The following is a 16,096-nucleotide window of genomic DNA, read 5'->3' on the forward strand; positions in this document are numbered from 1 at the left end:
CCACACTGAGTCACATTAAACTTGAGAAGTGTGTCTTGAAGGTGCAGGACACAGTGAGACAGCTCTTTAGTAGCTGTCAGAGGCAGATATTTGAGTTGAGCCTTCAAGGCAATGCATATGACTCTTGCTCTTACAGAAATGTTGCAATATAGCGCTGTTTAGGGAAGGCAGCAGTTACCTGAGTGTCTTTGACAACAGGCTATGCATGCCATTATTATCTAGTCATGCTTAGATGTGTGTTACACTTCCCACTGTGATATTGAGGAAGAAGTGAGGTCCTTTTGCAGGGGATCTTTGTTTGGAGAAAAAGTGACGTTCTGTTGCTGTCATCTTCAGGATCCAGAAAGACTAGCTTTGGAAGGGCCTTACATGGCCCATCCCCTATGTGGGGTGGGATCAGTAAGGTTTAGATCACACTTGAGGTGCTTGTCTTGAAGTCTTTCATTAGCAAAGAATCTCCATGCAATCTATTCTAATGATTTAAATTCTTCACTGTTAGCATATTTTTGGGGAATGTTCTGAGACTTCCAACATCACAATGTGACCAGAAAGTTATATTTTAGTTGTTTTTTTTATTTGTTTGTTTTTTTCCCTAGTTAGGTTGGGTTTTAGAATATGGCTAAGCTTGCAAGTTCTTACATATTTTAATTAGAGGGACATCAGTAAAAATCAATCTCAGTGTGTCTTGAGCTAAGCACTCAGACTGGTTATCTCTCTGTACATCTCTTTCCCATTTGCCAGCTGGAGGTGCCAGGGATAAATCTGGTCACTCTGTGACATGCTGAACAAACTCTCCTCTTTACAGCTGGGTGGATGGGACATTGGATATGTCTTTTCCAGGTCATTCAGAAAGTCCCTAACAAGATGCTGCATTGAACCCTGATTTCCCAACTCAGCCCGGTGACAGAAGCAACATCCTGTCTTTGCAGGACCTATTGAACCTTGTTAGCAAGTAAGAAGCAAACAAGCCTGCCTCTGTCTGCACCAAGAGTGGCATTGCCCTTTCGCATCTTCCAGTGATCTGAGGGTCTTGCTGATTGCTCAGCCATGGGAATAACTTTCTCAATTTAAAATGAAGTGTTAATATGTTTGGAGTTTTTTCCTCTCCACCCCCATCCTTCTATGTCCAATTGTTTCAAAGAAAGACTTAATTGTGCCAGGCTTGCACAAGGAAAAAGCCAGCCTGTACCCAAAGCCAGCCTAGAGGCAGGCATGGAGGGCAGGAGGACGTGCCCTGCTCCCAGGGAGGGTGGAAAGGGAGCAGGACTCCCACTGCTGCTCTTGCTTTTCTTCCTGATTCTGAGTGCATGACCCAAATTATTTCATGAGCACAAATCTACTTCACTGAGCAAATCACATTTAATTTGGTCAGAGAAGTAACAGGGCTTAAAAAAGCTTATGGAACTCCCTTTGTTTGTACCTTAAGTTACGTGGCTTTATGCTTTCTGTCTGACTTGGACACTATTTTCTTCTCCCCCTCTTCCAAGTACAATGTCTTTCATGGAAGAACAGGCAGCCGCCTGAGATTAAAGGTTTATTTGTTCTGTTGCTAACTGACCCATTGGCACATGCCAATTTGTTGCAGTTCAAAATTAGTCGCAGCGCTTACTGGCTCTGTGCCCAGTTGGTAGTTGGAGATTATGCACTGGAGTTGGCAGATACAGCAAAAGTCAGAGGTGTCATTTATGAGGGGTGGAGATGTCAGGGGATAGAATGATTTAGAAGCGTTGGGCCTGTATCGGTAAAGATGTAACTGCAATCCCTTCTCTGATACAGTGGAGAGTGTGAACCTGTAGGGCTGCAGGCTCTTTGGCTGTGGGCTTAATGCCTGCTTCTTCACTGGAGCTAGACCACCCTAAATTCAGATATTTCAGATGCAGACTTTGTTCTGTTTGGGATCCTCAAACTACATTTATTTTTGCCTTCCTACTCATCACTTGCATTCTCTAAACTGGTCTTTGGCGTGGGTGACCCATATGCCATGAAAAGCAGTGTTTTATTAGGTTATTGTTTCGCATAATGGTTCACATAATGGGTCACACTTGGGGTGTGCTGAGAGAGAATATTTGGGTTTTTCAGGGCTTCTGTTGTGGCACTGACATTTTCAAAGAGCACAAAGGAAAGTGCTGCATAAGAACTGTGGATGCATTAAGCAGCTGATGTATATTTCTCTGTTAGAAAGTATAAAAGTGAATCTGTTACAGTTGCTTTTTAAAGCAAAGCAGAGCTGCATTCTACTTAGTCTGATAATGCTTCTTGGTACTAGCTGCTGCTGCATAGCTAGCAAGTGTCCTTCATGGTGACTGCTGCTCTGCACCAGAGTGTTTGGTGGTCACAAGGCTGATATCCAGATCTCGGTTTCCTTCATTCCTACTGTTTAAAGCAGAGCACCAGAGATCCTGTGTTAAGCAGTGGAGGGGTTTGCCCTTCAGGAATGCTTCGTCCTGTACACCTGGAAAAAAGAGCCAGATAAAATTCTTCCAGATGCAGGCAAACTGCAGCCAGATAAGATGCTCCCTTTTGAGTCCTATGAAGCTGTGGTATTTAAGTAATGCTCAGTCATCCTGTGAATATTATGGTCTTGTCTTTGAGAAAAAAAATGCAGCTTCTATTTCGCTAAGCAAACTTTCCATACTACTAGGAAAAGTTGCTGGTATTACAGGCTATTGCATGTCTTTACTTCTCTGACGGTTGCTAGCAGAATGCCAGATCTTCATACAGAAGATTTCCAGATTTCTTTGTCACTTCTGTTATCTCAGTTCTCCAAGTACGGTAGTTAAAAGCTTACTGCAAATAGTTCTGCCTGCCACACCAGATTACAGATACATCAGTGATATGAGAAAGAATGTGATAATTTACCACATCTTGCCTCCTAGGATCTTTAAAGTGCCTTTAAAACTTCAGTCTCTTTATTCCTTCTTGCTTTTATTCAAATGCAGGGAAAACTGAGGCTCCATGGGTGGAATTTGGCTCTGCTTGGAGATGCTGCAGTAGCTGATCAGTTGCCTGTGGCTCTAGTTTATGAGAAATAAGGAGCACCTGCAGATCCAGTGGACTGTTGGAAGTGATCTGGTTTATGAGCAACACTGGAAAATGGTGTCCAGTGACTGAGGCCAAAAACATTGGTTGGGGTGATAACCCCATCCTGTCATAATGAATCTGTAGTGAACCAAGACTGGAACCCACAGCAGTGCATCCCACAGGATGTTTTGTGGGAGTCATGCAAAGTATTCTCTCCTTCATCCTAGCTTGCACCATCTTGAAATGGTTGCTGTCCTTATGCAGGGCCAGGACTTCTCAGGTCAAGGGCAGACCAAGGAGCATAGCCATGGTTGCTTCTTAATCTTTTAAATGCCAGATCCATGTCTGGTGCCTGGTGTGGTTTGCATCCAGACAGCAGCTGACAGGTCACACCATCTTTGATCCGCCCTGGATTTGGGAGCTGTGGCTGGTTCCTGACTCCTACCCTGGTAAATCTGCTCCATTAATAGCTATCAAAGAGCCTGAAGTTTCCATCTGAACTTGATCTGGCTTTGCAGTGAGTTGGAGGATTAAAGGCTGTCACAGGGGAGGGAGGGAGCAGCCTTGACTCACCCGGAATAGCCTGACCTATGACGGCACGTACCAGCCTGGGGAGGGGAGTTGTCCTGTGAGCTCACCGGTTATTAGCAGTGAGCACAGACATGTCCATAGTCAGCAGCACACCCAGGGCCAGCTGCTCCAACCCTGGCTGGGTTAGGGGGGTCCAGAGGGATTTGGTAGTACAGTTTGCCTGATGGGTCTTTGATGGGAGAGCTGAGGGCAGGCTTGAGGGCCAGTCTTGTGGAGCCATTGTTTTATGCTACTCAAATGACTTGGGGTTTGACCCCTGGGCTGTTTGCATGGGGCAGATCTGGTTTTGAGGGAGAACGGTATGAGATGATCTCTGCCCTGCTGCAGCCTAGGGCTGTTGTCTCTCCGCTGTGTTGTAGTGCCTCGGCATAGTGGAACAAGATCTTCCCAGCTGGCTGGGTGACCCCAGACTCAGTGTGTGTGCCCCTCCAAGGCGCAGTGGAACTGCAGATATCTTGGACATGTGGAAAGCAGGCATGTGGCTGCCACAATGAATAGCTTGTGGGTGCTGTTCAGTGTTTTATACCAGGAAGCACTGGGGCTGTTCTGAACCTTTGACCTCAGCGACATACTTCGGATTACTCACCGTTAAATGGTCTCCTTCCCTCCCCTCCAGGCCTGAAAGCATCAGTCTCTTGGCTAGACAGACATGCATTGCCCCATAGAAAGCTCCTTTATATCCCTAATAATTCTGTTGATTTGCACACTGGGAACATATCTCTGCTTTGGAATTTGCAGCTTGCATACTTTATTGTTATCAGTGATGGCTCTTTGGACATCTAGGAAGTCACCCAGCAGGTGGGAAACCCATGCTCAATAGATCTGGTAGCTTACGGGAATACAGCTGAATACAGGGCCTTTTAGCAGTGTCCTTTCTGGAAGAGGTTCACCATCGGACGAGAAAGATGAGGCCATACTGAATGCTTCTCTCCCGCTGGCATGCGATGTGCAGCCTCAACAGCACTGTTGCTGTGGCATGCATTCCCCTTCACTGGAGCAGAGGAGCAAAGGAGGTACCAGTGGCTGGTGTACAGGACTCTGCCTGTCCAAACAGTGTTGCTTCTTCTGCTCTCCAACAAGCTCTTACGTGCCAAGGGTTTGAGAGGAAGAAGGGAATATTTATGCTGTCTATGCCCTGCTGCATAGACAACCAAGTTAGGTGCCTGTAGCTGCAGTATTTGTTGCTGTCACTTGAGCTGTAGGAATTTGTGCTTCTAACTGGAGGTTTTTGGTACAGCCCTTGCTGGCAGAGTGCAGTCTGCATCTGCATGTGTCCTTTTCCCTCCTTTTACTAACATTTTGAATACCTTAGTGATTCCTGGAGGTGAAGAGAGACTGTTGACCAGAAGGAGAATGAAAAACAGTGGTTTCCTCCTAGACATTAAATCCCAGCCTAAATAAGGGGACTTGTGAGTTGGGTGCTGAATGACTGTACTGATTTATAGTGCCTAGCACTAGAGTCAGTTATGGTGGTCATGGGTGAGCTGGGGATATCTGTGCTTAATAGTGGAGAAGAGAACCGAGGTTAGCCAAACAGACATAATACAAATGTTCTCCACCTTGGCAGTGTAAAAAGGTGAAAGTGGACCAGTGGATGTATTGGCAGTTGGACTAAATAATTGGCTTAGTTCCAATATATGTAATAGTTCCAATTATTTTTTTTCTTTGGTGTAGTCAGGTTTTATTTTTGAATAACAAAGATGTTGTAATTGAGCTTAACCAGCTGTAGTTTACATCCTTGTCTTCCTGCTGCTGGAGTTGCCTGGGACTTGACAAATAACTGCAGCCCCCCTCCACAGCTGCAGTTTGGCCAGCCTTCTGGTGATGGGACACATTTAATTTTGCTTCCCAGAAAATGAGATGCTTCTTTGTTCAAAGCCTGGGAGCAATCCACTTAACTGCATGAAGAGGTCATTAGGAGAGGAGGATGATAAGGGAAGTAGTCTGATAAGGACTTCATTGCAGTCTTTGGGGAGCTGTGCTGTGCAGGGAGGTGGTGAGAGAAACAGGACTGGTTGCTGACACTCTCAAACATGTCACTTGGACTCTGTCACGTAGATTCATGGTGTAAGGTCCTTCGTTGCTCTCAACAGCCAGCTCCTGTCAAGCATGTGCACAGTGAGAAAAGGTGAAAAGAAGGTTGGGCTTGTACTGCTCCAGCCACCTTCTTTATCTAAGGAGGTCTCTGTCTGGCTTTCTGGTTTTGAGGACAGTCCAGCTGTTCTGGGAGCAAAAAACCCCACCCTATCTGGACCAGAAACTAGTGTTAAATCAGGATAAGTGTAACCACACAACAAAGGGCATAGTGATATGGTTTGTTTCTTGCTGGTCCAGGAGATGAACAACTTGGGTTGCTATTGCCTTGCCTGCAAAAAGCATTAGACTAGTGAAGGACAAACATCGGTCATACTCTTTTGTGCAGCAAAGAAGAAGAGATCTGAGTTCATCCTTATTCTCCTGTAAGTCATTTTCCCAGCTATGACTGTGTGGAGAAATATTTCAGAAATTCTGAGTGTGGAATAAGGGATACTTTATAACTTCTTCAAGTCTGGTGAGCAAAAGCTTGCCAAGGTGTTTTTTTTAATCTCGGCTTTGCTAGATCTATGTTTGAAGTCTCCTTTCTCCTCTCTTCTGCAGGTCCTTCAGAAGCTTGGGAAAGCAGATGAAACAAAAGATGAGCAGTTTGAACAGTGCGTGCAGAACTTCAATAAACAGCTGGTAAGATAATTAGCTATATGTAATTACACCCTGGGCTTCAGTATTATCTTCCAGTCATCTGCTGCAATATGCAATTAAAGCCCATTAAATTAAATGATGCCTTAGGCCTGTTGAAGTGACCCACAACTCATAGTTGTTCACTTATGAGAAGTTATGCTGTGTCTTCCAGTGTCCCTGTCATGGAGTCAGTGATACTGTATGCTGTAAAATAATGCTTGCTCTAGACTCAAGTTTAGGAAAAGAAATAGCTCACCCAGAGCACTTCCTTCAGTTAGCAGATGCTTTGTAATGTAATTTTTCCTGCTGGGCTGAAAGTGAGATATAAGAGCAACACCGTGTCTCTGAAGGATGGATAGGATGGGAAAGAGATTAAAAATAAAAATTAAAATGGAACAAGGCAGTTTTGGTTTCCTACCTGCAGTGGAGGGCAAAAGAGGCAAAGTAAGCAAATGGTGAAAAGGGACACCCTTCCATGGCTAAGATCTAAATCTGACTTCCCCACCATCCTTGCACAATCACTGTCAGGCCTGAGTCATTATTCTTTGGCATGTCTGCTTCGACCCTGTATTTAGCATACAAAAATACTTTAACAGTGTAGCAATTTCCCCCCACCCTCCTATTGAACCAGCAGTAGGTTTGTATCTTGAACTGTGTGTGTTTTGTTGGTTTTTAGTTGTTTATTTTTAATCTGGAGCTTTCAGCCCCCCAGAGAGGGGGGAACATCAGTTACCTCAAGGGATTTGCACCTTCGTGCTTTGTGTTAGGGGAAGTGTTGCTTCTGTTTTATGGCAGGAAATGTGTGCCACACCAAAGCCCTGTTAGTGCTGAAGAAATCTTTTGGCTCCTTTTTGCCCCTTTGCATATTTAGGACTTCTTTCTGAGCTGTTAGCAGCAGCTGTATCATGTCAGTTAAGACTCAGCAGATGTGGTTATGTGTCACAAAACCAGCTGAGAAGGGATTTGCCACAGCTGAATATAATGAAAATCTTTCAGTCTGACTTATGTCTAACCAGAGCTGACTGCAGATTCCTGGAGACTAGTGCTCATTCTCTTGGCAGCAGTAATAGCTGTTCCTCCAGAAGTTCACGCAACATCTCTATAGCATGTCCACCAGTGATACTGTCTTGTACACAGAGGAATACAGTTTGGCTTGTTTCTGATGACATGACATTACTAGGTGTGACTTTTCTGTATAATTTTTAAGTGTTGACAATAGGGAAATGACCTTTTTAAGGGAGAAACACTGAAAAGCTAAAAATCCAAACTTCTTGATCTGGCTGTCTGGGATAGCTTTTCAGTTTCCAAAGCTGTGAATTCTAGTGGTGCACCAACAAGCCTGCAAAAGAAGCTTTACCTCTTTACCCCTTGCAGCTTAATTTCTTCTCTCATCTTGCAGGGGCAGGCCATGAACTATATTCTCCATATAATTTATCAAAGGAGCTGGAGGCTGCTCTGCATTTGCTGCTTGGGGTCTGTTGGTTTTGCTCTCACCCTCAGTTTCCCTGTTCCTAAAATTAATGTGAACAATACCTGTTCTACAGGGCAAATCATAAATGTGAGATAGCTGGATCATTAGGATATCCAGGACTGAGGATTTGTTATGATGACAAGCAGACTGGGGGGGGGGGGAATCAGCTATATGCCAATATATACACACTTGTTTTTGGTTTTGTGTGTGTGTAGTATAGCTATGTATGAAATTTCTATGGCCTTTCCTTGTAAAGTCTGCTCCTGTGGGAAATGGAAGCCTGGAGGAAAGCTAATCTGTTGCTGCAGCCTTCAGACAGAGCAGCTCTCCTGTGGAACTGTCTAGGGTGAGACCAGGCAGTGGCCTTGTTCAGTCCTGATTAGAGGCTTCTCTGACTAATGGCTATATTGGGACCACTTCAATACATATTTCCATGTGTGGGCTGTCAATGAATGGAGAGTAGGTCTAAAAATCACTTACTTGTTTTCAAACAAGACACTGTGTGGTTCTCCTCCATGGTGGTTGAGTTGACGTAAGGGAAAGCATTGTGCTTCCCACCTCTATCCATTCAGGTTCATGTAAGAGCCCCACTCTGATGGCTCTGAATGGTAGGAGGTTTTTAGCTCAGACAGGTGAATTTCTTGTGTGGCAAATGAGCTGGACATAACCATGCTTCTGCAGGGCTATAGGGCTCACCCGTGTCTCTTGAAGTCTTGACAAACAACACAACTGGGCCCCATATTACTCCCTCATGACAGATTCTCTCTCACAATTAACCTCCCAAAAAGTTCATGTGGAGGCTTCTCCCCTCCTTCCCTTTCCCAGTGTCACTTGTGTTCAGGCATCTGCACAAAAACTGTTCCTGGAAGTTGTCCTTACAGACCTGGGAGCACAGCTGCAACGCAGCCCCTTGCATGAGGTGTGTTAGGCTTGGGCTTCTCTTCCCCTGCATTTGAAGTATTCACTGGAGAGACAGGGAGTGGGAGAGTGGTGGCAGCCCTTACACCTGGCACTGTGTTGAGTTTCAGCCTGACAGAGCAGCTGGGTTCTGATACCATTCATGAGCTGTCACACTTATGTGTGGAAGTTCTGGCTTGGTTTACAGTGTTTCACATGAGATGCATGAGACGCAAGCTGCTGCTGGCATGGGCTGGACCCATCTCTGCCTCTCCCCCACAGTGTTCAGCACAGCCTCAGCCTACAGGGCAGGTAGTGTGAACTTTATCTTTGCTCTTGCAATGTAGGTTTGGCCATGGACAGTTACAGTCAGTAGCTCAGAGAGTGACTTTCTTTATAGACAAGAACCCTTACCCCAGCAGTTTCGTTGCAGCCCTATATAGCAAAACAAGTTTAATAGTTTGCCTGGTACTCCAGGATGGGAACTTCTCACCAGTTGTTCACACTTTGTGTCTTGATAACTCTGACATTGTGCTGACTGGAGGCTTACCTGTTTCTGCCCCTCTCAGGTGTAAAACAGCCCTCCTGATAATAAAAATCCTTCTACAAAGGACTACAAAACCAGGGAGGTTGTGTAAAGAAGGGGTTGCAGTCTAATATTAGGATGAAAGCATTTCTTTTGAAGACTGGGAGGAAAATGATACCTGGTTGTATTATAGGCTCACAGGGTTGAATTACACTGTGTTTGCAAGCATAGCAATATCTGCTCAAACAAGATGACACTCGTGTGTTTAATTAACTTATTGTGGTCATTTTTACATCAAGACACAGTATGATTGTTCCTGTGTGAAAGTTTTAAGTCAGTTTATTAGTGCAGGAATGAGAACTTAATCTGGGATTTGGAATCAGCACTGATCTTCCTTTTTTTGTCCTATTTTTACTTTCTTTTTGTGGAGTTTTGTTACTTTGATGCAAACACACACACACACTCAATTTCTTCTTTATGTTCTTGCAGTTTAAAAGTTTCTGTGCTATTAGATCTTTACACTCAACCATACCTCTGTAACTTCCTTCTGCACACTCAAACTCTACAAGAACTAGGAAGTGGATTAATTATGCAGATTCCGATTCAACTTTCTTTTCTACTTTTTACCTTTGAGTTTAGGAAGCATCACTTAAATGTGTAATCAAGGGTGTTGAAAGCTGTCCTACTATACAGTATTTGAGTGAATCTAACTGCACTGTGAGAGGTGGTTATGCAGAATTGTGGCTGTACTTGAGACCTTGTTAGAGTCTGCTCAAAGAAAGCAGGTGCTGCATGCACAGAGAGAAAGCAGTTGCTGTTTTCTGTTGTTTTCTGACATTTCTTGTCAGTTCCAGTCTGTGATTTCTACCATGGATCAATTCTAGGCACACAGCACTGCTTTCCTCGAAGATTTTCTTACTTCCTGCATTAGGCACAAGCAAACTCCCTTACCTGCTTGACTGAACTGCTGCTTGTAAGCTTAGCCTCCCTGATGGTGCCGTGTGTACGCTTTGATTACTCTAGTGTTTCTTCCCTGGTGGTTTCTGACTGCACTGTTAGGAGAGTCTCATCTGCCCAGGTTTCCACATTCACCTTAAGCCAGCAAAAAGCTCTGCATTTGTTTGCTCTGTGTTTTAAGAACTCCTAGTTTTTTTACAGCAGATGTGGCCATTATTCCTTTCCTCTTGTACTCTTTTTGGATCAGTTGCCAATGCGCCTCCAGACTAGAAGTTTGGTTTCCTTTTACAAAAGTGGCCAGCCCTTTCCCATCCCTTGTTTCCTTTGTTGAGGGCAATAGGAAAAGAACAAATGTGAACTCATCCAGAGCTTTCGAGGCAAGAAAAACAAATTGGACCATAGCACTGGAAGCAGATGGATTTTTCCACAAAGCTATGGTAGCACTGCCACTTCAACAGCTGGTCAGATTTAGCCTCTGCTTAGAGAGCACAGCTGCACTGACAGCACAAGGGACAACAACATGAGCTCTGTTGAGGCAAGAGGTGCCTGGGTGTTGGGGAGAGCTGATAGGAAGCATCTGCTTTTGAAGCTAGTAACTCTGAGGCAGCTGTCAGAGGCATCCTGTGAGCTCTGTGTCTCTGGAGTTGTCTTCAGCTGTCAAAATTCATTATACTGCCCCCTTCCCAATGGGACACAAACTGGAAAAGAGGAGGAGGAATGACAGCAGGCTGTGAGGAAGGTGTGAGGTGTAGTTGTCATTTTCCTGCATTCTTGTTTCTACAGCTAATTTGGGGGATAGTGAGGATCTAGTAAGATGCCACAGGGTTAGAGAAACCTTTTTATAAGAGGTCTTTATCTCTCAAATTTTTTTTTTCTGTACTTCTTGCGTACTCCAGAGGTTGTTTGCAGAGGTGTCCTCAATGTTTGCTCCTTACTGTTGCTTAGACATGCTCTGTGGTAGTGTTGGTCAACTTCTGAAGCCTTGCTTTTCTCTTCCTTTCATTTCTGTTTGTATGATGTCACTGTCTGGATTTGGGAGTATTTCCCTGCCTCCTTTGCACCACTGTCAATGACATATGGCAAGGTAGAGGGGAGGTGAGCCTGAGAATGCTTATCCTAGTGCAGGAGAGGAACCATATGGGGAGGGCATATACATGTGCATGCCTGAACTAACTTTGCTGTGTAAAATCTCCACGACTCTTACTATCTGGGTTCTTGTACTGTATTTGGCTGTGTCGTCTGACAGTGGCAAAACTCAGCCCAGCTTCTAGTTTAATCCTTTGTTTACTAGTGAGTGAGATCTGCTGCTGACAGGCTACCTCCACAGTGAAACTAAAGAAAAGGATTATTAGCTCTGTATTTGCAAGCCTTGCTGTACAGGACAGTTTAGATGTGATGTTTGGGCAGATCACAGGTCCCTTGAACCCACTTTGCACTGGGATTTTGGATTGCAGTCTGGCAGGAAACAGTGTTGAGCTAAACTGCTTCCAAACCAGTACAAAATAAATCAATTGAATCTTCTATATCCTGCAAACTCCCTTCAGTTACATTTGTTGCATAGACACACTGGCCCTTTGCTTATAAAACTAAGTGTTGCCCTTAGGACTGTCTGAAGTTGCTTATATGAAATCAAAACACTGAAGGTGGCTCTGCTGGGAATTGCAAATCACAGCTTTATTGTTGGTCAAACAGGCCTGCAGATCACTCACTATAGGCTTACCAAGTCAGAGGGCTGTGTGGGTCTCCCTGTTAACATTTATGTTCATGTGGTCTTAGGGCTCATATGTAGCCCATCTGCTATTAATTTATTAATGCTTGACTCCCTCTTACACTGAGAGAATAACTGATGGTCTTCTCCTTATATTCACAGTCTGAAGGCACGAGGCTGCAGAAGGACCTCCGAACTTACTTGGCTTCTGTGAAAGGTAAGGTCTGTGCAGCAGAGGATTGTTTCTGCTCTAGTTCTTATCTATGCGGTGAGGTTTCTGCAGATGTCCCCTTCCTGCTGTTTCCTCAGGTGTAAGTTGTAGGAAAGGTCAGCCTTGTCAAGGTGGGTGATCTTTTGGAATCCTTCAGGGCCTCCTGGGATTGAATGGGTGGAATGGGGTTGTGCTCTGATGCTGAACATGTGGTGCTGTCTTACCAGATAGACTATGATAGGTGGGGATGAACACAAAGGATTTGATGTGACTGCATCCTTGGTTCCTTTCTCTCTGTGGTTACCTTCCACCTCTGTGTTATCAAGGGTCAGACACTCTGTAAAGAAGAGCTTAGCATTTGTTATAATGCTTTTGTGTCCCAGTTCCTCAGGGTGATGGTTAAACACACTATGGAACACATTATTTCCTTCTTTCTGAAGCAGTTCCTTCTTCTTCTCTAGCTATGCATGAGGCCTCCAAGAAGCTGACAGAGTGTCTGCAGGAAGTTTATGAACCAGATTGGCCTGGGAGAGATGACACGAATAAAATAGCAGAGGTAAGACTGTGTCCAGGATGTAGAATTACCAGGCTTGGTCTGTCAGTGGAGATGAGTTTTGGAAGATTTGTCTGTGCGCCACATTTTTTCAGGCATTTGACTTTGAAAAGAACTGGAAAGATAAGCTCAGCATTGGGAAGAAAGGAAAGCTGAAGGTATGTGGCCTATATTTTTGTCTGTGTAGGACACTGTTCCCAGATGCTTGAATGCTATTCAAAGCTGTATGCTTACACCCATTAGTAATTTGTTCCCCCTAGAGTGGATGAACAGGGATACAGGATGCCAAGAGAGAGTCAGTAGGGTCAACTGGATGTATTGTTTATGCTCTGTGCAGGAGAAAGGGAAAGCTAAATCTATGGCCAAAGCATGGTCAGAACCGCCATTGTGTAGCTGCAACAATCTCCCTCTTACAGCAGTACCACCAGCTGCCATATTTTAGTTGCCACCTTGTTTGGCTGAGCCCCATGTCACCCCACCCTGGTGTTCTCATCCCCTGGTGAGGTGATGCCTGTCCAACTTGCCCAGGTATTTTCTGTGGCGCTTAGGGGACAGGCTGTCATGTGACAGCTTGGATCCCCTTTGGCGTGTGTGTGGTGGGTGCATTTGGAGGCAGGCACCCCCTGCTCTTGCTCAGCTGTTCTGCTGTGGCAGTTCAGCTCTGTGGCTCCATCTGCCATGAGGCTGCAGGACTGGGTTCATCTGCAGCTGTCTATGGCATTGGAGCAGTGGGAAAGGAACAGAGAGGAGAGCAGGAGAAAGATTCTGTCCTTCCCCTGCTTTACCCTGCAGAAAAATATCACCTGAAATAACATCTGCATTTTGCCCAGGAAATACTGACTTCAAAGCAGATAAGTCAAACAAAACCTGAATGTTTCCAGGTCAATTCTTGCATTAACATGGAAACTTTCCATTAGGAAGTGCTGTTACAATAAATAATGGAGTTGTAATTCAGCTGGCTTGGCTTCACATTCTCTGTTGGCCTTGTTTCTTCTGGAGCCACTGTGTTGCCTCATGAGAGTGTCCCTTCAGAGAATTTGAGTCAGAGATGTCAAAGGGAGCATGAGTCCTGAGAATGAACTGCAGCTGCTCTGAGGGTCTGCATCCCTCACCCCCCCTCCATCCCACACACACGCTGGTTGTTTTTCTCTCTTTCAGGTAAAGACAGGCAGGAGAAAAGTGTTATTATGCCAAAAAAAACCCTCACGCCAAAAAAAACCCTCACACCAAAAAAATAAAACAAAACCCCAGCCAACAACCCACCCTACCAAAAGATCCCAACCAACCAACAACAAAATCCCATATAAGATGGGGATTTTTCCTAAATGGTTTAGCCACAAACCTTTGTTCCAGTGAAAAAACGGAAGAGGGGGGAGATTTCCAGCTAATACAAGGTGTTGATGGGAAGTTACTGTGCCTGAGATAAAATGAAGGCTAAAGCTGCACAGTTTAGGGTGCAAGCCTTGGACGTGACCTCCATTGGCCTGTTGAGGAAGTGATGTGAGGATTGAAGACTGCTAGATTAGCTCTCTGTTATTGTTCATTATCCTCCAGAAAGCTCTGTTGTATTGAAAAGCAGAAAATGGTGCCTTCCATTGTGTGGGCTTGAGCTAGCACTAGGGTGAAAAGACAGGCCTTCAGAAGGAAGGTTCATGGAGGATGCTGTGTCCTTAGGAGAGGTCACCTGAATTAGCATCATTGGGCTTTCTTCTCTGTTTCTACATTTCTGACACGACCTCTGTTTTCAACTAACTTCTCTGGTCCTTAGTTTTTTCAAGCGGCTATTTCTTAAGAGCTCTGGGGGACTGAAATTGTTGACTGTAGCACTCAAGAATTAAAATGGAAATGTTGTTTTCTTAATAACTATCTTACTAATTTTGCTTTTCAGAACAATGATCTCCTCTGGACAGATTTCCATCAGAAGCTGGTGGATCAGGCGCTCCTGACCATGGATACGTACCTTGGCCAATTTCCTGATATTAAAGTAAGTTTATCTTTAAATGTTTTGATCTAGAGAGTCACAGCAGGTGAAACCTCGTCAGAATTTATTGCATCCCCATCTTCTTTAGGTGGATGTTTGTGCTGTGCTGCTGCAAGCTCTCCTTTTAGAACAGCCAAGAACTCCATGGCACTGGGTCATGTGAATGAATATGTTATGTTCTCATTTTGGGTATAAAATGAGTGTGAAGAATCTGGGGGAAGGATGCTGAAAAGAAAATGAAAGTTCAGAACAGGAAGATTTGTAAAATTCCTTATTGTATCAGAGTGCTGGAAGGCAGCGTCAGCAATAACTCAAAAGCTCTGTCTCTCTTTTTGAGGTCTTTTTTAGTTTCCTTGTAAGCACAAAGCATGGAGTAAGCAATTAGTGGCAAGTATGCTATATAAGTAGAGGCTGGTGTGAAAGACAGATTTCTGTGTGTTCCCCGAAGTCTTGCTGTGCACGTAACTAGCTTTTTACAGGGAGGGGGGAATGCTGGATAGACATCTTTTTGACCTGGGTTTGAGTGATATCCTGTGAGCTTCCCTTCATCCACAGTTCTCTCCATTCATTTTGAGAAGGTTATCCAGGAAATGTCTTCACCATATGGAAACACTAGTAATGATATCACCATATGGGAAGTATCAGCTTGGCTACATCCCAGTGAAAACAACCCTTTCCCCACCACATGTCTCTTAAAACATTTGTCAATATTTGTTGCTTCAGGAGGCCTGTGCTGTATCAAAGCAGGGCAGGTCACAGGCTTGTAAAATGAGCCCTGAACAGCAGTGTTCCTGCCTTCTGGGACTCCTTGTTCATGCTTCATTTTTTCAGCCTCTTCTGCCCCTGGAAGTCTGAAGTGGGAAAGGGCAAGGAGGCTTGCTGTTGCTTTTCCACCCGCTCAAGACTGTAGAGCTGATCGCTCCCTCTAGTGTGATGCCATGTTCCTCAATTAGCAGTGCAGAGCCTCATTCACTTTTTAGTCTTGCTGTAAACTCAGACTTCTGCACTGCTTCAGTCTATTTCACATTTTACCAGCCTTGTCAGCTGTGCATGAGGTCGCCTCAGAGTGTCACTTTTTTTCCATGCTAAATATCTTTAGGATTTCTGCTTGGGTCCCACTGAGGCTTTATGGTGAGATTTTAAAAGGAGTGAAAGGCTGGGGCAACTCAAATTCCACCAGAACTTGAGGTGTTAGGTACTGAGCTCCTATGGATCCTTTCTGGCTTCTGAATGGGCCACTAAGGTATTATGACTAATGTTCTTAGTCTTCAGATGATGCTCTAGAAAATGGGAAGTTAAAGCAATTTTATGCACAGTTTAAGTAATGTTTTAAAGAGAACACTACTCACCTCTGCTTCACTTCCTAAAATAATTGAGAATTTGACTTTCTCTTGGTTTCTACAATAAGGTATGGGTATATTTCACGAGAGTTGCCTATTTGTTTAAAATGGACTTTCAGTGGTAG

At 44.4% G+C, this 16,096-nt stretch overlaps 1 protein-coding gene across 15 annotated transcripts in view; it reads left to right on the forward strand.

Moving 5' to 3' along the window:
* BIN1 (bridging integrator 1) overlaps positions 1 to 16,096 on the forward strand; it is a 97,864-nt gene that overhangs the window by 40,360 nt on the left and 41,408 nt on the right. For all 15 annotated transcript variants that reach the window (XM_057430033.1, XM_057430034.1, XM_057430037.1 and 12 more), the window contains exons 2-5: positions 6,250 to 6,330; positions 12,049 to 12,103; positions 12,559 to 12,653; positions 14,539 to 14,634. In XM_057430033.1, the coding sequence (XP_057286016.1) occupies positions 6,250 to 6,330; positions 12,049 to 12,103; positions 12,559 to 12,653; positions 14,539 to 14,634 (327 nt within the window). The remainder of the gene's footprint in view (positions 1 to 6,249; positions 6,331 to 12,048; positions 12,104 to 12,558; positions 12,654 to 14,538; positions 14,635 to 16,096) is intronic.

The sequence above is a fragment of the Pezoporus wallicus genome, unplaced genomic scaffold (genome assembly GCF_028554395.1).
Source record: "Pezoporus wallicus isolate ANWC-B61680 ecotype Strahan unplaced genomic scaffold, APGP_CSIRO_Pwel_v1 contig_5261, whole genome shotgun sequence".
Classification (NCBI taxonomy): Eukaryota; Metazoa; Chordata; class Aves; order Psittaciformes; family Psittacidae; genus Pezoporus; species Pezoporus wallicus.